The 25,634-nt window shown below is 36.9% G+C and overlaps 1 protein-coding gene across 1 annotated transcript in view; it reads right to left on the bottom strand.

Moving 5' to 3' along the window:
* ARHGAP10 (Rho GTPase activating protein 10) overlaps positions 1 to 25,634 on the bottom strand; it is a 340,816-nt gene that overhangs the window by 199,620 nt on the left and 115,562 nt on the right. The window contains exons 4-5 of the mRNA XM_074273693.1: positions 22,807 to 22,878; positions 3,749 to 3,850 (exon numbers count right to left, since the gene is read on the bottom strand). Coding sequence (XP_074129794.1) covers positions 3,749 to 3,850; positions 22,807 to 22,878 — 174 coding nt within the window. The remainder of the gene's footprint in view (positions 1 to 3,748; positions 3,851 to 22,806; positions 22,879 to 25,634) is intronic.

Genomic DNA, 25,634 nt, shown 5'->3' with positions numbered 1-25,634 from the left:
GATTCTTTATATTGCCATGATAAAGTTTCAGAATTCTGATATGAATATGGAGATAAACACAGAATCACAGAATTTTTCTTTCCAAGATTAGAGCATACACATACATTTGGTTTATATTGTATTTTGACAGTTGGGAACTACTGTTGTACTAAGAAGACTGAAACACTTTCAAATCACAGAATTTTGGTTTGAATCCTGACACTCTCAGTTACTTCCTGGGGAAGTAAACAAATCTTTATAGGCTCCTGTAAAACAAGCAGATTGTGCTGGATACTCTCTGAAACTCTACTTACTTCCAAATCAGCCATTTATCTGACAAACATTAAATCCTTGGATATAAAAGTATTGCTTCATTTCAGAAATTGCATTGAGGATGACTAAGTCCATTTTATCATTTTGGTATTTTAAAGGAGAGTATGTTGGTGGGATGTGTATGTGTAAATATAACAATGTTACAGATCAAAAGGAAGAAATCTAAAAAGAATCATCCAATAAGTGAGAATTCAAGTTATTTCTTTAGTCTCTAAATGTGACCTTTGTCTCCAACTCCAAGAAACATCCAGTGCTCATCTTCTCATACATTATTTACTAAGCTTTCAGAAATAAGAGCTGACAAAACTTAGAAAAGACCCCTGAGGGGAGCTTGAAAGCCTGCCAAGAAACATAAAACCTGATATTTAAGCTATGAATTATGACAACCACCAACTTCTAGACATTTTATGGAGAATCACACGATAGGACTTTTTGTGCCCCATTAGAAAAAAATTCCAGTGAAGAATCTGAAGATTTGACAGCTCACTGGATTTCCTCATTTTATTATTTTTTTTAATCCAAGTTACAAAGTGAGTTTTATGCAAACACAAATAGCACCTCTTCACAACTACACTTAGGTGTATCTACAATACTGATAGGATCAATTAAGACTAGATTGACAGGAAATTTTATCTATTAATTTGGGGGAGGAATTTTCAAAAAGATAACTTTAAAGGGAAGCAAAAAAGTTTGGTTGTTATGAGAAAGGTGCTAAAGAACTGGCTTCGGTGTCATAAAGAATTGACTTCAAATGCCATTTCTGACACACAGGGGCCATATGACAATGAGCAAATCATTTACCCTTTCAGTGCTCCCAGCAAATTCTCCGTGACTCAGAAATTCAAAGAGAAGTTTCCTTAATGAGAATTAGTTCCCTATACCAAGAAAATCACGGGTCCAATAATTCCCAACCCCTCAAAATAAAGCATCATAGAAGGAAATACTTATCAGGCAAAAAAATAAAAAGTACTGATAAAAATATTTTTATTTAAGTATTAAAAAGGTTTAAAAAAATATTTCCAATACATATTCTAATCAAATCTTTCAAAGAAGCAGAGGAAAATTAGGTAAGACATTAAAAGTATTTGAAAAATCTTGTTTTCTTTTCCATTTAGGTGTTAGAAATATTTTTTTAATTTCAATATATAATATAGTATAATCAAATCTTTCAAAAAAAAAAAAAAAAAGAAGAAGAAGAAGAGCACATAAATTCCCTCAAGATTACTGGAATTGTTTTATCTTTATCCTTTAAAATATCCTTTGAAGCCATTGGCAGCTCACCAGGTTTCAAGGTCAAATGCTAAAACATGTGAAAAGAGAAAATACAGGTGATTTGGAAGATGAAAGAAAATGGTGTAATTGAACAATAGAAACTAGTTTTCATCCTCCTAAAAGCCTCACTTAATTCTGGATACGTTGGGCTTTAGGCAATTTCTGGGGAATTTCTCACGACTAGCACTCTAAACACTAAGTTGTTCCCACTGTTCTAGCTAATTAGAAAAGAAGAATATTCTCAGAGATTTCAAGTGAAAATGGCAATATGATATTTAATACAGACAAGCCCAGTTGTACCAAATCCTCTCTAGCACTGACCTAAAAAGGCGACTAGGTCAAATAAGAATCAATAAATGCAAAGAGAAACATCAGGACAAATATTATTTGTTTCAGAGCTTTGCCAAAACACAGACACAAGACAGACACAAGCCGCCAGTGATGGATGAAAGGAGTGTCTCAAATGAAAGGAGTGTCTCAAGAAATAACCACAGCCAAGTTGACAGCTGTTCCACGACTGGGGAGACCCTAAAATGAGAGAGAGCCCGAGGCAGGCAGGACCACGAGCAACTGTGATTGCTACAATCACAAATTCTGGAGTGGCTGTGCAAGACAAACAACCTAATGCACATTTGGTGAATATACAAATCACTCCAGCCATTCTGGAAAACAACTAGAATGATTGATTCAAATGTCCATACTCTTAACCCAGAGATCCCCCTGTTGGGCAAATACTTCAGGGAGGTCACTGGCAAAATGTTTGTAGCGGAACTCTTTGTGATAACAAAATGACATAAAAACCAAATAGGGGCCCAGACATCAGGAAATGGAGAAACAAACACAAGTGCTATGGGATATTAATGTGCTGTAAGCAATGACAGGAAGAAAAAAGCATGAGAAGATTTACATGAACAGATGCAAAATGAGGTAAGCAGAACCAGAAAAGCATTATGCACAATAACTACAGCTATGTAAGGGAAAAAATAATAACCACAAAAAAAAAAAATTCAAAATTGAATGTTACAATGTTATCTTAAAAAAATATGTTTACCTTCAAAGAAAAGATATAAGAATGGACTTCATTCTACTCTGTAGCTCAGAGTCCATGTAACAGTACATATGATATCATATTTTCATAATGTATTGATCCATTTTCCTGGGTTTTTTTTTCCCTTCTGTATCTTTTTAAAAATATTCTTTGATGAGCTAATGAGCAGCCTGATTTTATAAAAGCCTGAAAAGACTTAAATGAACTGATGCAAAGCAAAGTGAGCAGAACCAAGGCATTGCTCTGAGGGAGTGAGAAGGATATTGGGGGACCGGGGGGGGGGGGGGGGGAGAATATATGAAACATACAAAGAAAAAAAATCCCTATAAATCTTAATTTTTTAAATAAGAATATTCCTTCTTAGTGGCTGTAGCTCTTGAATCCAAAAAACTGTTCTATCAATCAATCAACATTTATGGAGCACCTATTATTTTCCAAGCACTGTGGCTGAGCACTAGGGATAAAAAAAACCAAAAAAAAATAAAAACAAACCCAAAAGACATTCCCCATCCTCAATGAGCTTAAATTCTGATAGAGGAGACAACATGCAAACAACACACAAATCAAGCTATATAGGATAAATAGGAAATAATTAACAGAGGGAAGGCACGGAAATTATGGGCATTTTTAGTTGATTTCCCTATAAATATGTCTGAGAGTCTGTTCATTAGCCATTTCATAAAGCATCATTGTATACTTTTCATTTTACTGCCTTCTAAATTTATTTTTTTTAATTTTGAAATTGAGGTATTAATTATCATTCCTTCTGTGTAAATAAGGAACACAAAAAGAGACAGAGACACAGATACAGAAACACCCAGCAAAACCATATTTTATTGCTTTGTAAACATACATAAGTACTGGTAGAGCCAAGCACAAAATGTTCTACTGATTTATGTCCTCTTTTCCCTGAAAAAAGACATACCTCTTTCTTCTGTCTCTGGTGATGACTCATTATTAATGGCTTCAAGTTTTCCCATCATCTACACATTTATAGTTCTAAGCACTAAGAAATGTTTATTTTACTTCCAAAAGAAAAATCACCAACAGAAGTAACAGAGACTCGTACATTTTGTTTAGTTCTTGGAATACACTGGGAAAGAAATGAATAAATACCTCTTGTAAATGAGCATCTTTCTTTTTAGACGAAAGGTTCAAATGTTTATCCAAGAGGCTATAGTTCTTTTCTGTCTCTTTGTCAAACTTCTTTTTTTCCTCCTGTAAATTAAAAAAGAGAGAAAAATGAGGACAACCAAGTAATTTTTAAAAGTCCAATTTACCACAGAACTGAAAATACAAATCATCTGAAAATAAAGCAAGATGAAAGATGAGGATGATTGCTGCAAATCATTTAGAGAACATTTATTTTTACTCAAGCCTTGGATGATCTATCACTAACAATTTTAAGATGAAACTCCTTCCTATTCTTTCTTTTTCTTCTTTTTACATGTGGACCAATGATACTTATCAGTTCATCTTTTTTTTCCACTTTAAACCTGACCATATTTCACTATTGCACAGAGGTTAAACCAGATTCAAGACTTTGGAAATATGATGAGCAGCCTCATTTTATAAAAGCCTGAAAAGACTCAAATAAACTGATGCAAAGCAAAGTGAACAGAACCAAGAAAACATTGTACATGGCAACAAGATTATGTGAGGATCAATTCTGATGGACGTGGCTCTTTTCAACAATGAGATAATTCAAGGCAGTTCCAATAGACTTGGGATGGAGAAAGCCATCTGCATCCAGAGAGCTTGTAAGGTCTGAGCATGGACCACAACATAGTATTTTCACCTTTTGTTATTGTTGTTTACTTATTGTTTTTTCTTGTGGGTTTTTTTTTTTGATATGATTTTTCTTGCACAACTATGGAAATAATGTTTAGAAGAATTGAACATGTTTAATCTATATCAGATTGCTTAGGAAGGAACAGAGGGAAAAATATCTGAAACACAAAGTTTTTGCAAATATGAATGTTGAAAACTACATGTATTTGAAAAAATAAAACACTATTAAATTTTTTTTTAAAAAGACATTGATGTTAGAGCACAAGATTTTACAGGTGCTACAAAAGCTCAAAAAGTTTGAGAAAAAGAATCTCTCTCTTTGTGTGTGTGTGTGTGTGTGTGCTTATTTACAGAGAAGGAATGAGAATTAATACCTCAAGTAATTAAGCAATTAATACCTACTTTCCAAGGCTGCTCTGAAGCTCAAATGAGACAAGACAAATAAAATGGTTTTGAAAAAAAAAAAATACTGTACAAAAACATCAAAAAATTTGAAAAAGTTACAGGAAATATTTTGAAAAAAGTTCTCTTGGAAGAACGGTATGAACACAACTGTTCTTGTTATTTTTCAATCATGTCTGAGTCTTTGTGAGCCCATTTGAACTTCTGTTGGTAAAGAAACTGGGGTGGATTGCCATTTTCTTCTCCAGCTCATTTACCAATGAGGAAACAAACAAACTTGCTCAAGGTCGTGCAGCTATGAAGTGTCTGAGACTGGATTTGAATTCATGATTTGAGTTTTTCCTGACTTCAGGCTTGGCATTCTATCCATTGAGCCCCCATAGCTGCAGATATACAAAAAGTCTATGACTTCCTCTGATCTCACTCCAGATCATAATTTATAATTTAGCAATTCAATCTCATGTACTTTTCTTGATCCTCAGAGAGAGTCTGAGTCTTGTTCTAATAAGTATTAGAGAAGAAATTCTGTCTCTGAGATCATTATCCCTGCAATACCCTCTTGGGACACAGTTAACAGGACACTGGAATAAAGGAAAGGGTGAATGGATGGTTAATGAAAAAGCATTTATAAATTGTTCACTATACGTCAAGAACTGTGCCCAATACCTGAAATATAAATAGGATTTTTTTTTTTTAAATCTGTACATTCAAAGAACTGCCCCTCTAAGTGAGGAGACAAGATCAGTAGCAGGACAACTAAAAAGGGCCATTAGTCCTAAGAGTTCAGCAGAGGGGCCCATGTCAAGATCAGTGGGTCTGTTGGACATGCCAGCAGGTCAGACAATAGGGCCTGGAGGTCTAAAGAGAATAATGGCAGGTCATGAGTAGATATCCTGAGGATGCACAATCTCATGACTGAACAACCTTTCTTGATCTCTTATTTTATATTTTCTGCAATACATGTAGCAAGAGGGCAGAAGGGCCTAAATGTCTGATGACATTGTCAAGTGCACACTGACTTTGTAGGTAGTTTAAAAATTACTCAGGTATTTCTCAGAAACAGCACTCGGGTTTCACTTAAAGATGATCCCTTTTAGAGAAAAGAGAAGTCAGAAAGTGAACTGTTAAAATACACAGATGGGTCTTCCCTACAGCTGCTTACTCTGTTCAACTTATTATTAGCTCTAATAAACATTTATTGAACGTCAAGGAGAGCATTCTGTTCTTCATACTTTCAAAACGTTCCTTTGAACACATACCATGTTATATCATCTCCAGAACACAGAACATTCTCTTCCTAATTTTCAAACTTCTACTTTCCCAAATCAAAATAAAAAGCTATTCCAACCTTCCCTGGAATGATTTCTTTTTTCTTGTGCTAGCCGAACCCTCCATTTAGTCCTCCTTCTTTCTTTTTATTTCTTTTACATTCCTTTTACCTAACAATGAGGAGGGAGAGGGGGAGTGGAGGGAAAAGGTAAGGAAACATGCATTTACATGTAAAACTTTTTTTTTACATTTGTTTTTAAAACTTTGAGGAATAAGCATTAATTACATTATTAACTATTATTTTATATTATTTATTATTTACTATGTGGCAGGCATTATGCTAAATAGAAGGGAGGGGACAAGGTCAGATCTATATTTGAGGAATATCACTCTTATAACTGAAAGGAGATGAACTAAATAGAGGAAAGACTTGAAGCAACAGGAGGCTACTGCTATAATCCAGGCCTAAGGAAAGCCTACAATGGAGGGGGCTTAGACAAGAAATGCTACCGATAAAGTTGACAGCCCTTGGGAGAATGGGGATGCTGCCAGCCTAAACAACCATAGAGAGATAGAGCAAGATTTGGGGGGAAAGATAATGATTCAGCTATGGACACATTGAGTTTAAGATGTCTGCAGGACATTCAGTTGGAAGTATCCAACAGGTGTAAAGCAGCAAGACTGAGGTAAGTGAGGTTAGGGTTGATAATTAATTATGGTAATTGAACCATGGGAGCCAAAGAGATCACCAAGGAAATGGAATAGAGGGAGAAAATAAGAGAAGAGAGCCCAATAGAGAAAGCAATCTGCTGGAGAGAAAGAGATGGAATAGGACCATTTGTGCCTTGGGAAGGAGAAGGGCCATCTCCTACGAGAAGGGGTGAACAAGGAAACAAAAGCAAAAGGCATCAGGTATAGGTTGAAGAGGTGTGAAGAAGAGGAAGAACTCTGGCCAATGGTTTCAATTTTTCAGTGAAATAATAAATAAGGTTGTCAAATAAGAAGGTGTAATGTTCTCTGTTCGGTTTCCTGGGGGTCTCTGGAGGTCTTTGGGGCAACCTTCTTTTCAGTTCAGGAATCACCACAGGAGTAGCCAGGTGTTAAAGCCCAAATCCTTTATTGTCTCCTTCAAAGTCTTGTCTCCTTGCCTGGGGCCTGGACTAGCTTCCTTAAAAGCCTTCTGGAGTCTTGATTTCAGTGGAGAAGCTAAGGAGGAATGCCTGCCACCAGAATGGTGTGAGATGGGATGATTGAATCTGAGTCCAAGGGTTTATGCTTCAGCCTCCAGTCCGCTTTTCTTCCCTAGCTCTATCTCCCAACCGCTCAGGTCCCCGGGAGACTGACTGAAGATCAAATGAATCTCTCTCCTTGGTTCTGAGAGCTTAAGCTCCTGCCTCTCTATATATAAACCTGGTTGAGGCTCCTAGCTTATATCCTCTACATTGAGTATAAACCAATCATTGTATCACTAGGAAACCATTATTTGTTGTAAGATTAAATCAGTCATACTGAACTTAGAAAACTATTAAGCATCATGCTAAATTAGATAACCATTGTATTATCAATTCCACTTAGTACCTTGTAAGAATCCTTGTTTTAAGTTCAGAGTTCTGGCCCATAACAAGAAGGTAGAAGGAAAGATAATTATGGAAGATTTAATGATGGAAGAAAAGATTTGGGAAATGGAAGAGTGAGTTAATAAGGTGTTTCCAAAAAAGATTTCCTACAGAGGTAAGGGTTTGTTGAAATTACATAATATAAATCTGTAGTGGACCGAGTTAGAACAATTGTGTGCGTTTTTCTAGCTTCATTCAGCAACATGAGTAGGAACAATGGCAGCAAGTAGAGAGACTAATTCAGGCTTGAAAGAAATAGCAAGCAAGAAATTCAACAACAAAAAACAGCATTGAGTCGAATTGATTCATTAAGGGTTTGGTATGAGGAAGGAAGAAAGGAAAATGTAGCTGCCCTGGGGGGAATGGTCTGGGAAAGAATAAGGTGGTCATGGGATTTGGGGGGTGAAATGGGGAGGGATCAGTGTTGTCAAAGAATAAGGTTCGGGGTTTCAAGGTAGAGGAGGGAAGTAGAATAATGATAAATTGTGATTAAATAGGAAAATTTCAGTTTATAAATCTGGAAGTAGAACATTTGTGAGTGATGGCAAGATAAGAATATGACCATCACTAAGTGTAGCTAAAATAGACTAGAACACTGGGTCACAAGAAACAAGCATCTTGAAAAATTGGAAAATAAAAATGTTTCAGGAAATACTAATATATCTGTGTATTATTTACTGAATACATATTTACATATACATATATATTGTATATTACACATATTACATTTACATATTTACTGAAGTCTAGTATGAGGGCAGGAATTGGGTAAGAGTGAAAAATTATAAGCACTGAACTCACTGAAGAAAGAAGAAAGTACATTTGATAAAAATTGCTGGAAAAAAAACTGGAAATCAGTTTGCATCAAGCCAAAATGCATCCTATGTATGAAGATAAGGTCAAAATAGATAAATGATTAAGACTCAGAAGGTGATATTTTAAATAAATTGGTTGGGGATGGGGAAAAAATGCATTTACTTGTCAGACCTAAAAAATATTGGGAAGTTCATAACCAAATAAGACAGAAATAAGAAATAGAATGAATAATTTTGATTATACGAAACTAAAAAGGTTTTACACAAACAATGCAACCAAGATCAGGCAGAAAGCAGAAAATGGGGGCAAAATTTTTTAGTGCAATTTTCTTTGAAAAGGGTCTTGTTTCTCAAATGGTCATTGACAAATGGTCAAAGCATGTTAAAAAGGCAATTTTCAGAAGAAATCAAAGCTATTGATAAATGAAAAAAATGCTCTAAATCATTACTGGTAAAAGCAATGGAAATTAAACTCTGACGTACCATCTCAAACCTATGGATTGCCAGAAAAAAATTGGCAAATGCTGGAAGAGATATATGAAAATTGGGACATAAATGCACAGTGGCATTGTGAAATGATTCTCCATTCTGAAGAAAAATCGGAACTATGCCCAAAGGCTAAAAAACCACTAATACCCTTTGATTCAGCAATAACACTACTAGGTATGCATCCAAAAATATTAAAGAAAAGGGGAAAAGACCTATTTGTACAAAAATATTTTAGCAGGTTTTTGAATTGTATTTTATTAAAAAAAAAAAACAGAAAAGGAATACGAGAGAGAGAGAGAGAGAGGGAGAGAGAGAGAGAGAGAGAGAGAGAGAGAGAGAGAGAGAGAGAGAGAGAGAGAGAGAGAGAGAGAGAGAGAGAGAGAGAGAATGAACACTGTCATGTACCTCATCGGGGGAAGTCAAATATAAGTATCAATTCAAGAAAGTTTATGTGAGTAGAAAAAATTATATTCATGTATTCATCTTTTCTTTTCTTCTTTGTAAATTGTTCTTTTGTTCTCTGCTGTGCACCTTTGTTTTACTTTGTTTTCCCCCCCTTTCATTCCTTCTACCTCCCCCAAGCAAGCTATAGTTAAGAAAGGATATATTTATGTATGTATGTATGTATGTATGTATATATATATATATATATATATATGTAGATATGTACCTCCACACATAGATATACATATCTTTCCTATCCCTGCTGACTCTGCTTTAATTCTATTTCTAACTTGCTTTGCTATTATTTAATTTCCCCCCATCCAGGAATCCCTCCCTTGTCTTTTTCCCTCATCCTTTGCTTCCTGGTCGGCCCATCCCTCTCCTAGATTTTGGAGGATGCTATACCCTTCATGGTACATATGGAGTATTGCCTATTTAACCCATTCCCAATGTGAGTGGGTTTTCAGAACTATGAGCCCTCCTCCTCCCTCTATTCTTCCCCTGCACTTCATTTGTATAACATGATTGATTATTATTTTTACTTTAATTTACCCCAATCTTTTTTTGTTACACTATTGCTGATGTCAATCTTAAACATACAGTATACATTTCCCATGTAAAAACAAACAAACAAACCAACAAACAATTTGTCCATGTTGAGTTTCTTAAGTGGTAAGAAATTGTAAATTGAGATGCCGATCAACTGGGGAATGGCTGAACAAGTTGTGACATTTAATACTAGTGTGCTAAAAGAAAGAATGAACGGTCTGTCTTTACAAAAACATGAAAAAACGTGTACAAAATAATGAAAAGGAAAATGAGAGAGCCAAGAGAACACAGTTAGTAACAGCAATATCACTCAAAGATTAACTGTGAATGACTAAGCTATTCCGAATAACATGAATATTCAGATCAACTACAAAGGACCTATGATGCATCCACCTTCAGAAAAAGAACTGATGTGTGTAAGTATGCATAGTATGGTTTCACATATACAACTGTGTCAACTGTTAGGCTTCTCTAATGCAGGATTGGAAGAGAGGGGGAAAAACTCAGACCTCAAAATGTAACATAGATAGATATATAGAGGATGGATGGAAGAAAAGGGGGAACAAATGACTCTCGCTGAGTCTCTTCCTCTTAGTCCCCCAAAAAAGAGGTGAGGAAAAAAAAAAAAGAAACGAGCAGGAGTCTCTCCCTCTTAGTCTCTCCAAAATAAAAGGAAAAAAAAAAAAAAAAGAGAGAGAGAAAGAAAGAAATAAGCAGGATGGTTTGAGAAAAACCTAAAATAACTAATGAACTCATGTAAAGTGAAGTGAGCAGAACTAGGAGAACATTATACACAGTAACAGTAATATTATAAGGATAATCAATTGTGAAAGACTTAACTACTTATCAAGATCATGGTGCAAGCCAATTCCAAAAGACCCCATGATGAAAAATGGTATCCACCTCCAGAGTGAAAACTAATGAACTCTGAATGCCAATTGAAGTGAACTTTTTAAATTTTATTTTCCTTTTTTTGGGTCTGTATTTTCTTTTACATTATGACTAATATAGAAATGTTCTGCTTAATATGTAAATTATATGTAAATAATCAATATCAAATTGCTTGTCTTCAAAATATTTTTGAAAATTATTTACACGTAATTGAGAAATGTTTAATGAAATAAAATTTATTTTAAAAATAAAGAAATAAAGAAGAGGAGTATCCTATAAATCAGTAGACAAAAACTACCAAAATCTCTGAGTAGTAAAGATATAAACTGTTACCCTCAAATGAGGAGAGGTTACTGTATATAGTGTTCTCTTAGTTCTGCTCATTTCACTTTCCATGATTTTGTGCAAGATTTTTCATGTTTTTGTAAAGTCAACCTGTTCACCATTTCTTATAGCACAGCAGTATTCCATCATAACTTATATCACAACTTGTTCAGCCATTCCCCAGTTGATGGGCATCTCAATTTACAATTCCTTACCACTTTAGAAATTTGTTAGATGAATTTCAAGGAACTCAATACAGACTTTTTTTTTTTTTTTTTTTTTTTTTTGCATGGGAAATGCATGCCATACATTTAAGATTGACATCAACAGGTTATTGTGGTAGAGGAAGAACCTGATGTAATAATAGAGAGCAAGGAGTATTCCGGAGAGCAAGGAGTATTCCAACTTTTCCACCTCAAATAATGAGTTGGGGAATGTAGGAAGATGCAATGAGGGCTGGAGAATTTGGTTAGAGAGGCTGTCAGAGAGAGGCTAGAGAGAGAGCCAAAATATAATAATAGGGGGGAAAAAAAGGAAAAGATTTTAGATGAAAGCAACTTTTTTACCCATGAAAACGCTTGAGCATCTTTAGAGAATGGTGTTAAACTTTAAATCTACAGGAGGGTTAAAAATTAGGAATAAGGGAATAGGCAGTGGGGGACAAAGAAGGGGATTTGTATAATGACAGTTGGAGGTCCAGAATCTCTGAGATGTAACCCAGTGGCAGTTAGTTAATCATTTCCTAATGACTTTAAGAGGTTATTTACACCATCAAGAACTACCCCTGAAGGCAGCCAGACCCTGAGAAAAGGGAAAAGGAAGGAAGGGTCCCATGCAAATAGAAAGAGGCCAGTGCAAAAAATAGAACTGATGGAACGATGTCTCTCTGAAAAAATAATTGTCATGAGTTTAGCTTGAACATGAAAGTGACATTCCCTGGATTAACAATACTTAAGGAAGCAAATAGATAAAATTCTAATCTTGTACCTCTGCTCTTTCTGAGCAGCACAAAATGGCCCGCCAATGACCATTCCAACCTCCTGCTTTCTCTCCCTGTGGTAATTAAAATCACCTTTGGGGAAGGGTAGGCGGAAGAGATGAAATGTGACAGATGGATCTACTCCTCCCTCCCTGTGAACCACACTGTTATAGTTGAATTAGTATTCCCAGAGCACAGCACATGGCCAGATATATAGTAAGCACCTTCTAAATAAGCTTTAAAAAGCACTTTAAAAAAAAAAAAGTACAAAATTTAAATTTTATTTCAACAGCAACTCTGCGAGGTGCATGTTGATAACATAATACGCACTTCCCAGAGTTGTTTTTGGAATAAAATGAGATCATGTATGCAATATGTTTTGCAAATGTTTAAGTGCTATATGAATAGTGGCAATGACTACCATCATTATTATTAATCTTACTACCTTTTTGAATGTCATTGCTTTTGAGGAACACACTAAAAATGGGCATAGAGGCAAGCCTTCATTCATGGTTGCTCACTTGAATAAAATAAAATTGTGTAATCAACTATGATTCTAAAGGGCTAATGATGAAACATGCTACCCATCTTCTGCCAGAAAGGTAATGGACTCAGGGTGCAGAAGTAACATTTATCGAACATGGCTAATGTAGAAATTAGTTTTGCTTGGCTAAACATATCAGTTATAAGGGTCTTGAGTTCCCTTTTTTCCCCCTCTTAGGGAAAAACAGATTTGTGTTAACTGAAAACAAATGAAATAAAATTTAAAAGTAAGTAAAGCTGACAAAAATTAGCATGAATTTTTCTTCTCTATCCCTCTAACCTAGTAATAAAATGGAAATCATTTTTAAATGTGCTTTCTCTCATTTAGCCAATTTCTGGTGAAATACAAAATGAGAGGACTCAGGGATGATGATATCAGCAAACAAAACACTCATCCTATTCAATACAAGTATTATGTATGCATGAAAATGAGATTAATATGGGTAAGTTTGGGAAAGTAACCGATGACATCAAGTCTTTAGAAACAAAGAATTTAGCCAAGGGACAACATCCGGCCTACTAAGTGAAACAGAATTACTTGCTTTCACACATGGAATGCTATAGGACAAATACCACTGTGTTTTGGCAAAGGGTCCTGAAGTCTGAGATATAATTACTCCTTCTTTCCATCTGAACTTCATGCAATGATGGAATAGTTTGCTGAGCAGCAGTGAGGGCCCAGCGGAGGCTAAACGGAAAGCACAATGTAAATGTCAAGGATGACAACAGCATTCATTAGTAGCAGGGCCAATCAGCATCATTTTATGATTTTTTCCCCAGCAACCTCGGTCAACCTTGGAACAGAAAAAGCAGACACAAGACAGAAAAGCAGAAAAGGAACATAATTTTTGCCTTTTTCCATAATTAGGGAAAGGCAATGATCACTGTTGGCTCTAGAAACAAATTACTTCCTACCTGTGTCACTTGGGAAAGTCAATAAATCTCCCTCTGTAAAATGAAAAGATGAGACTAGATGACCCCCAGGTTCCTTTTAATTGGTAAGGAGGAGGTTAGGAAAGAAAGATGGTGTAGAATTTTAGCAGAAGGGCTGCTGATTCTCAAGTCCATGTTGGGCAGGAAAGGAAGGGAAACCTCAAGACAATTGAGAGATGGCAGGTTCTGGGCAAGGATAAAAAGCCAGAGGCCCAAAGAACAAGTAAGTTCTCAGCCTTTTCTAATCCCCCCTTCTCCAATAGTTGGAATGCTTTTCTTCTCAAATTATTTTGTATATATCTATGTAATAATAGCATCCACTGTCCAGTAGAATATAAATTCACTGAGGGCAGAAACGTTTTAGCTAGTTTAGCTTTTAAATCTGCAATACCAAGTATAGGGTATTCCACACAGTAGGCACTTTGTCTACTGAATTAAACTTACTATAATAAATAGAAATATAAGGATTATGGTCAGAGAGGAAAATTTTAAAAGGAAATATTAAATGATGGAACTATTCCAAGAGAAAACACGGCTCCATGAGTAAAAGTGCTGGATCTGGAGTCTGAGGAACTAGATTCAAATCCCAGTTCTGCATGCATTCCCTGGGTAATTCTAAACAAGTCACTTAAAAAACTCCAGGATTTGGGTCCATCATTTATAAAATGGGAGGATAATGAGAGGATAAGATAATTCTCAGTTCTAAATCTACATATAGCCCTATTAGAATAAGCTCCAAGGTATGCCCACAGTACAGCACTGGGAGGAGAGGATAAGGATAACTAAAATTTACATAGTCTTTATTATTATGTGCCAAACATTCCTTGCTAAGCACTTTGCAATTATAATTTCATTTGATCCTCAAAGCAACCTTAGGATGTGAGTGCTATCATTAACCCCATTTTATGGAGGCAAAAAAGGTCACACAACTAGTTAAGTGTCTAAGGCCAGATTTGAACTCAGTTTTCCCTAGCTCCGAGCTTGACACCGTATCCACTGCACTGGGTAAGAAAATATGAGGTCAGGGTCAGAGATGAAGAATCTAGGTGGATGATAAATCCCCCAGGAAGATGAAGGAAGAAGGTGTGTGAATTTCCTGGAGGTAAGGAGACAGTCTGCAAAATCAAGAAGGAACAAGGGCCTAATGCTGTGGATATTGGGGGGAGGGGCGGGTAGCCTTCTCTACTGGAGCAAGTTACAAAGGAACAGATGTCATCAGAGAAAGGAGAATATGTTTATGAAGAAAGGAGAATAAAAGGGGGTTTGCCAGTACCAGAATAAGCATCCCATAAAGCACTGATTAAAAAGCAAACTAAAACAAAACTGACATTTATAAACGGTCTTTAAAATGTACAATATTCTTGGAAGGGAGACAGTACAAGATTTATTTTATTCCCATGTAAGCCATGAGAAGAAAGGCAGGTTTAATGGCCAAAGTGGCTACCTGAGGTAACACAGTTAGGTTAATGACAGAGTTGGGTTTTGAACTGACTTCTCCAAAGGGCCAGGACTGAGGCCTGAACCCTGGACAGGATGCTCTCTATACTGGCTGAGAGCAGACTCCTGGAGGAGGACAGGATGAGGTTGGATACTGAGCCATGTAGAGTAATTACAAATACCTAAAATGAAGCATGGAAGAGACCAGAGGGACTCAACAGTTATAGAAGAGGACCAATGGACTTTAAGGGTCTAACCAAAGAGTGGAATGATGAGACATCACTCAGAAAGCTGCCTAGCTTTGGCCCATGTTTCCTGCTGGTGGTATGGAGGGAGGAGAGGAACAAGCCAAGAACCCATCACCCAGGCAGCACCATGTCTGAAACCGGCTCCCTTCTCAAACCTAATCACTCCTCGGGTGTCAGTGATCACTTCTATGGAGATAACGCCTCCCAAAGCTTGGTACCAAGCTACAATCCCAAATTTCCATCTGTCCTCTGGATATTTTTACACAAGACGTTTTACAGCAACTCCAAACCTAATATATTCCTCATAACACTGGCAGAGGAGTTTTTATCTTGCACAGATGTAGTATATGTGTGTATATATACATAAATAAATATATATTTACATATATATGCATACCATCCATACACACATATCTACATACATATGTTTAAATATATACATACACATTTATCTATATACACATGCACACTTATAAACGTGTATATGCATATGCATATTTATATTCTCACATATTTAAACATACATGTATATGCACTACCTATACATGTGTATATTTATATATACCTATGTATATTATATGAGCAAACATACTCATATATATTTACAGACATATACATAAATGTCTACCTACACATATATATCTACATACATATACTTAGACACACATATATATATCTACATGAACACATATTTAAATATACATATATATACATATATATGTTTACATAAATATATACATATCTACCTACATACATTATATCTACATGCATATATTTAGACATACATATGTATATTTAAATACACACATATTTTTATTGTATATTTTGACATATACATAAATGTATACATACACAAGTATACTTAAGCATACGTATACATATATGTTTATGTACCTGTACATATAAATCATATACATATGCACAACATGTATACTTAAACACATATCACATATATTTAAACACACACACAACATATATACATGCATACAGTTATTTATCTGCATACAAAACTGGCTCTGTACCATTTGTGGAATGCCTTCTCTCCTCACTTCCACGTCCTAGCCTCTTCCAACACTCAGCTCAAATCCCACCTTCCACAAGAGGGAAGCCTCTTTCCCAGGCCTCTCACTGGACTGACTTCCCTTAGAGAGTATTTCTCATTTATGCTTCATCATCCTGTAAGTATACTTTTGTTTGGAGAGGGGAGAGGGGCGAGGGGTGAGGGGCAGGGGGGAGGGGGGAAAGGGGGAGTTAATCTTAATAGTATTCCATTAACACCACCCAGCAATTCAAAGTCAACAAAAGCCAAGCTTATATTGGTGACTGTCCCTCCCAGAAGGCTGTACTGACTTCTCTCAGATCCTCATTCTCTAAGACAGAGCTTAGCACAAAGTAAGAAGGAATAAAGCTTGGTGACTGACAGCTATTTGATGTCACTCCTCTTCTCAAAACTTTGGGATGCTTCCCTAAGATTGATGGGATGAAATTCAGGACTGTTAGCTTAGCATTCAGAGCCCTCCACAACCTCTCCCTCTTACCCTCTTCCATACCCCAAGGGCCTGTTCTCAGCCCATCATACAGAGACCAAGGTCCATCCCCATGGTGCTTTTGGTGGGGTTTTCCTTTTGCCAATAACCTGTCCTTGTCAAACTCCTATTCACTCTTTAATGCTGTTGCTGGTGATGGTGGTGATGCTGTTGCTGCTACTGCTACTGATGCTGCTGCTGTTGCTGCTGCTACTAGTACTACTACTACTGCTGCTGCTGCTGCTGCTGTTGCTGCTGCTGCTACTAGTACTACTACTACTACTGCTGCTGCTGCTGTTGCTGCTGCTGCTACTAGTACTACTACTACTGCTGCTGCTGCTGTACTACTACTACTACTACTATTACTACTACTATTACTACTACTGCTGCTGCTACTGTTGCTGCTGCTGCTACTGCTGCTGTACTACTACTACTACTACTACTACTACTACTACTACTACTACTACTATTACTACTATTGCTGTTGCTGCTGCTGCTACTAGTACTACTACTACTACTGCTGCTGCTGCTGCTGTACTACTACTACTACTGCTGCTGCTGCTGCTGTACTACTACTACTATTACTACTACTACTACTACTACTGCTGCTGCTGCTGCTGTACTACTACTACTACTACTACTACTACTACTACTGCTGCTGCTGCTGCTGCTGTACTACTACTACTACTACTACTACTACTACTATTACTACTACTGCTGCTGCTACTGTTGCTGCTGCTGCTGCTGCTGCTGCTGCTACTTCAAGGCAATCCCTGATCCCTGCCCACTCCTTCATCACAAACCTTTCAAAGCATCCTATTTACACATAGCGGAGAGAGGGCTAGACTTGGAATGTGGGTGCTGACTCCAATCTGTGGAGTCAACAATTAGTAACTATGGAAGCCCGCTAGTCATTACCCCAATCTGCTTACTCCTCCAAATAATGGGCAAAAGTGGACTTCCAGTATCTATCTCACAGTATTATTCTGAGAAAGAGTAAATGTGCATCAGAGTAAATAGCATCAACTCTAATGTCCGCAGAAGTGAACTCAAGCCCTGCCTGGATGGGCTTGGGGAAGCCACTTTTTCTTGAATGTCAGTTTCCAGATCTGCAAAGTGAGGGAGCTGCCTAGGAGTCCTCCCCAGCTCTAGCATGAGCTAGGATCCCATGATCTTAAAGCACTATCTAAACATAAGCTATGTACACTTTTCTTGAATACTTATATTATTCTCATTTTGTTATTTTTTTTTTTGTTCTTTAGGGAAGCAAGACAAATTTGCGTAGACTCATACATTCTCCTAATAAGATTGTAAATTCCATGAGACACTATTGTCTTCTCTATAATTTTTATTCCTTCCAGGGCCTGGAATGATGTTCTTCACACAACAGACAGTTAATAAATATTTGTTGAAACCAGCTGAAAGGGTGAAAGGAAAGGGAAAAGAAGGAAAGACTTCTGCTTTTGTTGTTGTGTGTGTATATATATATTTTTAATTTTAACAAGTTCAAAGTCAATAAAAACCAAGTTTATATAAGTGACTATGACTCTAGGAACTTAAAAAATCATGATTAAGCAGAACTGAAACAGAGAGTAGAAAATAACGAGAGAGACAGAGACAGAGAGAGAGACAGAGAGAGAGAGAGAGACAGAGAGAGAGAGACAGAGAGAGAGAGAAGAGGAAGAGGAAGAGAGAGAGAAGAGGAAGAGAGAGAGAGAGAGAGAGACAGAGAGAGAGAGAGAGAGAGAGAGAGAGAGAGAGAGAGAGAGAGAGAGAGAGAGACGAGAGCGAGAGACAGAGAGAATGAGATTACCAATGGGACAAAGGATTCGATGACTCGAAATGTTGATATTCATGTGTGGAAAAACTCCAGTAAGGTCATCTGTTTCCTTATCCCCATCCCTCTTAAATCATGTAATCCTCATGTGAAAACTGAATGTTGGTCAGATATTTGGGGGGATGGAATGGGAACTGCACTGAAACCATGCATGACCTAAGAAACGTTAAGTTTAAGTACTGGCTCTAACCTGAGCGCCACCTATCTGATTTCGGCAAGTCCCTTGTCCTCTTCTAAAGCTCAATTTCCCTCATCTGTCAAATAAAAGTTTTGGAGGGTTCAATACAGGCCAATTAGCCAGAAACAAAACAACATTTTTTTCCCTAAAAAAAATAAAAGATATTTGGCTTCGAAAAGCAATTCAATATCCAGATTCTCAGGCTATCTCAAGTTCCTGGGAACAATTTTATTTATTCTAAGAAAGAATTACAATTTCACAGAGGCTCTAATATCAGAACTACTTTAGGATATTCTAGCAATAAAGTACGCCAATTCTCATCCTATCATCAACTCTTCCAGTAAAGTAGTCTTCTTACTGGAGAAAGAATCATTGAGGAGGCTCACGAGGCCAGAATGGACAAAAAGGCTCTGTGAACTAGCTATAACCTGTGCAAGGAGGCAGACCAGAGGGAAAGCTGAGGAAGCAAAGTAAGAGAGTAAACAGGGAACCTGATTCAGCATCCTAATAGGACTGTTTATTTTGCAAAGAGCTTCCCAACAGTACTTGGCAAGTATTAACTTTCCCAATGATGGGAGACCAAGCATATTTGGCAAGAAGAGTAAAAGACAGACAACAAATATGAGAGAGGTATTATGATACAGTGGAGAAAAGCAATGAACTTGGAATCAAGTGTGTGACTTCAAACTCCATCTGTTCCATTTACCATTGGGCAAGTTCCTTTTCCTCTCTCAAATTCCATTTCGGTAAAAAGAAAGGTTGAACTAAATATCCTCCCCACCTTTCTAGTTTTAAAGCTAATCTATGATCCTATAAATGCATATACATGGAAAAAAATTCATTAAATTCAACTGAATGACAGGCATAATGAGAGAGATTCATTTTGAAAAATCAGTCAATTTTGAAATAGAATCTTTCATTCAACTTCTAATTTTAAAAGGAAAAAACTAATTTATAGACTGAAAAAAAGAATAGCTATCATAAAGAAATCTGCATATAAAATCTACTTGCATAAAATATACATCTAAAATGAGAAAATGAACATGACAAATTGTTATGGCATTTAAAAAAAATCAATGTTATTATCCCCTGAAATACTTAGAGATATGTATATGATTTTAAATATACATATGCATTTAAAATATACATATGTGTGCATATTTTTTAGGGGGAACATTAATGTAGAGGGACTCTTATTATGGATGTTCTCTTCACCCACAGAGCTTATGGTGTCTGACTTCAGAAGGTAAGTACAAAGGTGCTTCAGGACCTAAGGGGATGAAATAACCTAAGGGCACACAGCTGATAGGTGTTAGAAAAAATTACAACAAATTTTCTCAGCTCCAAGTGCAATACTCTACTTAAACATAATATAGTACAAAGAATACTTAATCAAAACACCCAAATCCAGGACTAACTTTTTGGTGTAAAGTAAATGCTTTTTTAAGCAAAAATAATGGAGACATCCTCAGATTGTTTTCTTTACCTATTTAAAGTATGTTTTTTATAAAGAAAAACATTCTACCCACCAGAGCTATCTAAAAGTAGAAATGGATTATGTAAGAAAAACGTGGCTTCTGCCTATCATGAAGTCTTAAAGCAAAGACTGGCTCATTCGACAGGTAAATTTAAGAAAAGACTCCCAGTAATCAGATAAAAGAAAGACTAAATGGCTCCTGAGATCTCTTCCAACCCTGAGATATGGTAATGCTATGAAATTAAGAATGATGGTAGAAGATGCCAAAGTTGGAAGGAATCTGAAAGAACAGTTCAAAATGTATAAATCCTTAAAAAGACATAAACATACAAAAAGAACACAGCAAAAATGTTGTAACCACAGGGCCTTAAACAACAACAACAACAAAACATTTATATAAAGACCATGTGCAGGTAGCTATTGACTTAATATTTGGAATTATATGGGGCTTCCTATTAAAGGGGAAAAAGCATTGAATGGGGAGTCAAACATTCTGCATTCAAATTTGAGCTCTGCTGATTATAACCTTACATTTCTGAGTAAAATACGTCACATCTTTCTGGACCTCAGTTTCTTCATCAGTAACAAAAGAAGTAAACAAGGTAATCTTTTATGAGCTCTAGGGTCCTGTTTATTTGTGACATTTGGGAATTAACTTGAGCTAATTTTATTGAACTGAATCCATTACATTGAATTAAAAGTAATCAGAATTCTGATAAATGCAATGGTAAATGCTGATCCCAGAAGACAAAAGGTGAACCATACCTCTGTAAATCTTAATGGAGAGATGGTGGAGTAAAGTGTGAAATGATATATATTTTGTGAGATATTGTCAATGAACTGGGATGTTTTTGCTTAACCATACTAATTTGTTACTAGGAAGGCTTTTTATGAGGGAGTATCAGTGATCGAGGGCAGCTAGGTGGTGCAGTGGATAGAGCAGCAGCCTTGAATTCAGGAGGACCTGAGTTCAAATCAAACACTTAACACTTCCTAGCTGTGTGACCCTGGGCAAGTCACTTAACCCCAGCCTCAGGGGGAAAAAAAAGAAAGTATCAGTGATCATTTTTAAAAGATCAGTAAAACATTTTTAACAGATTTAATTGTTAGATATGAAAGCTTTGTGATGACTGTACAGATAGACAGCCTGTTTATATTAATATTAAGTCTAAAATACTTTGATCTAGAAAAACTCTTTCCTTGTTTTCTGTTCTCCCAAGAGACAGCTGATGGTACAATGGATAGAGGATTGATCATGGGATTAGGATTCTCTGAGTTCAAATAAAGCATCAGATTCATTAGTTCTGTAAACACTGAGCAAATCTCTTTAAATCTAGTTGCCTCAGTTTCCTCAATTGTAAAATTAGGATTATAATAGTACCCAACTCTCAAGTGTGAGGCCCAAATGAAATAATAATGTAAAAAGCATTTAGCATAGTAACTGACACACTATATAAATTCCTCTTCCCTTCCCTCTGAGCAGTTCAACCTGAAATAATGCAACAAATACAAAGCAGAAAAGTTTACTCAACCACAATGTTATTCAAGCATTTTAATAATTTCTAACTCTTCAGGTCCCCATATGGGAATTTTTCTGGCAAAGATATTGGAGTTGCCATTTCTTTTTCCAGCTAATTTTACAGATAGGGAAATTGAGGCAAACAGGTTAAGTGATTTGCTTAAGATCACATAGCTATTAAATACATTTGAACTCAGGAAGGTGAGGGTTTTTTTTGTCTCCAGGTCTGGCACCTGGATACACTGTACCAGCTTGTTGCCCCTCATGTACAATAAACATAATTTAATTCTCCCACATATGATATAGAAAAGGTGACCTAGATGTTATACCACTGGGATATAATTCAAAACCAGAATTCAAATCATTTGCCATTGGTAAATAAATATATCCCAAGGAACTCTCTGGCAGTTGTAGTATTCATGCTTAAATACTGGCCAAATCCCAAAATGGATTAGTAAATACATATAATTTACCTAAAACAGTACTTAGCTTCCAGACTATTGTGTTTTTTTTTAATTATTAGAATTTGAATGAAAGAAAAAGATACTCTATTATTTTAAGGTTCACTTAACTCCATGTATGTAAAGCACTTTGCAAACCACAAAATATTATACAGTTGTGATTATCATTGTCATCTCCACCTATAGAAAAGCCTTGACAGCTTTTTCTATAGATTTAATACCAGTAGGCTAAACACACAAACTAGTTTTAGGAATGGAAACACTGATTTTGACCATCTTCCCTAGGCGTCCATATTTGTATTTATGACTTTATATTACCCAAAGAAAGAAAATCCCACAAATTGTAAAGCAAGAGCTGACCAAGTTTCCAAATGGAGGTAAACCAGCATTACAAAGTAGCAGCAAGACATGTTCTGTTTACGAGTACATTCCAACACGGGACAAACCTTTACAGCTCCAAGCTTCTCCTTCCGGAATTTTTCCAAGGGCTTAATCAGGGTCTCCGTTACACTTAATGCCTAGAGAACAAGAATGATAACAAAAGGGCAGAGTGTTAGATTCCCATGGAGGAAAAAGTGAGTCTTACATTTCCATCCACCCCACCCAGAACTCAAGTAAATAACATCATTAAGAGCTTCATCTCATCCTGCCAGCAAACCAGATCCCTTCTCAACTTCAGAAAACACGGGTGGTGAAGGAAGACAAGAATGGGGGCAAATTTTGCTAAAATATGCAATATTACTCTTTCCACTCTTCAAGGAAGGACTCAGCGATCTTTCTCTCACAACAAAGAGGTCTATCACATAGATTGGATTCTCTTTCCCCCTCCTCTGGAAATTTAAATTTGCCACATTCCTTTTCTGATAATCAGATTAAATTATGTATAGGCCTGTAATTATGGCTCAAGTCGGAACCCAGGAGCCCATTCCATCCAACAATCTTTCATACTATATCAAGAAAGAATCTGGCGTACATTGAGGGATGACTCAGGAGTCAGAAGACCTGAATTCAAATCCCATCTCTGATTACCTGGATAATCTTGGGCAAGAAACCCAAGTAGCTCAATATCCTCATCTTTGAAAGTGTAGAAAATAAATAGTAGCATTTATTGTTGATCTTAATAATATTGACCTTACAGGATTGTGGTGAGGCACCTATGAGATAAAGTCCTCTGCCAGTTTTCAAATAATAGATAAATTTCTATTATTAGCACCAGACCTCTGGTTTCTTTGGTGTAAATAAACTCCCCAAAGAGGAAATACCTTCTAATAATGCAAGTCATCACCCTCTCTGCAACTTAATCTTACAGCATTTTCCTACAACAATAAAATTACATGCTAATTTTCTATGCCTATCCCCAAAACCTGGTTATTTGTATGGTTAACAAAAAATATTAGTATGCCCAAAATATTACATGGTTAGTAGGGAGGAACGGGTCACATCCTACTTCATCCTCAGCTTACATAAAAAAAAAAAAAAAAAAAAAAAAGTTATATAGGAAAAAGGCTGGCCACCCAATAGTATCTCCCAGCAACTTCAATTTCTGGAACTTGTCCAAAATGATATGGCTCACATAAAATTTGTCAGAAAGTCACTCTTGTGTGTAAGATGATTTATACCTAGCCTTGTTTTCTACGGCCTTCCCTAGATTCACCAGTCTTAATTTAGTCGAGTTTTGTTTTTTTGTTTTATTTAAGAAAACTACAGAGATAAGACTTTTGTGAAGATCAGAGCACTCTGGAAAGATATGAACCCTCCTGTCAGATGTTCCTTGGACCATGAATGGCAGGCTACTGAGTTGTTGAGCCAATAACATCAACAAAGTCAACTTAAAATTAAGTGTTATTTGTATCATTCAGGCAATTGAGGCAGGTGAGGTTTAAATTATTATCATTAATATTTGTAAATATTATTATTTACATTAAACAGCACCTTAAAGTTCACAAAGCTTCATACGTCATCTCATACTAGCCTTACAACAAACCCATGAAGTGGGTATGACCGTCAAGTCAAATCAACAAGCATCTATTAAGTATCTTCTATGTTCCAGGCATGAGGTGGGGGAGTGGACAGAGCAGGTGCTGAAGAGTCAGAGAGGAAGCAACAACAAAAACATTCCTGGCACCATGCTAAACTCCGGCCCATTATTATCCCCATTTCACAAATGAGGAAACAGACTCGCACAAGTCAGGTGACTTGGCTGTGGTCATACTTAATGTCAAAAGTGAGATTTCTGACTCCCAGACAGACATGCTTGTCTGCTAAACCATGGGCTAAGGCCCCCAGTGACTCCCACCGGCTGGGGCAGCAGTGACGCAGTGGTCAGAGCTCAGCAGAGGGAGTCAGGGGGATAGCCTGCTCATACAGGGGGCGGGACACTGAATGTCAGGTCTAAAAGCCTGAAAGTCGGCTTCCTCCATCTGTGTGTGTGTGTACAGATACATGCACGTGTGTACTGCAGTCCAAGAAAACCAAGTGTGCATAATGTTTCTGAAACATTTTAGTATAAAATGCATCTCTCTCTCTCTTTCTCCCCTTCCCCTTGTCTCTCTCCTCTGCTTGTCCCTCTCTCCTTCCCTCACTCTTCCCCCCTTTCTCTCTTTTCCTCTCTCTTTCTCACTCTTTCCTCCCCTCATCCCTCTCTCTAGCTCTCCTCCCCTTGTCTATCTCTCTCTCCCCTCATTCCTCTCTCCTCCCCTCATCCCTGTCTCTCTCCCCTCCCCTTGACACACTTACTCACTCTCTCTCCTCGTTCCTCTTTCCTCTCATCTCTCTCTCCTCCCCTTGTCCCTGTCTCTCTTTTCCCCTCATCCCTATGTCTCTCTCCTCCCCAGCCCCTGTCCCTCTCTCTCTCTCTCTCCTCCCCTTGTCTCTGTCTCTTTCTCTCTCTTCCCTCCTTCTGTCTCTGTCTCCCTCCCATGATTCAGGAGACCTGACACCCTTAGCTGCCACCCTCTCATCAAGAAATAGCGGGGAGGGCCAAGGCCATCACAACATTGCCTGTCACCAGGAGGTTGCACAAGTTGCCTGGCTGTTACACTGTATTTCTTTGTTACAAGAACTTTGTTCAGCTGGGTGTGGGGGATGCCATATCAGAAATGACTAATTTTTTAAAAATAGCAATCAAACTTTTTAAAGAATTATGTAATGTTTTAAAAAGAGAAGAAACCAGTAGGAAAAGCACATAGGCAAGTTAGGGGATGGATGATAAGGACCTTAAGTAGAGTGGTATCAGTAGGGCCAGAAAAGCTGAGACAAATTCAAGAACTCAGAA

This window comes from Sminthopsis crassicaudata, chromosome 6 (assembly GCF_048593235.1).
Source record: "Sminthopsis crassicaudata isolate SCR6 chromosome 6, ASM4859323v1, whole genome shotgun sequence".
NCBI lineage: Eukaryota > Metazoa > Chordata > Mammalia > Dasyuromorphia > Dasyuridae > Sminthopsis > Sminthopsis crassicaudata.
Note: the sequence above shows the minus strand (reverse complement) of the source record. Positions and strands in the feature narration are given on the sequence as shown.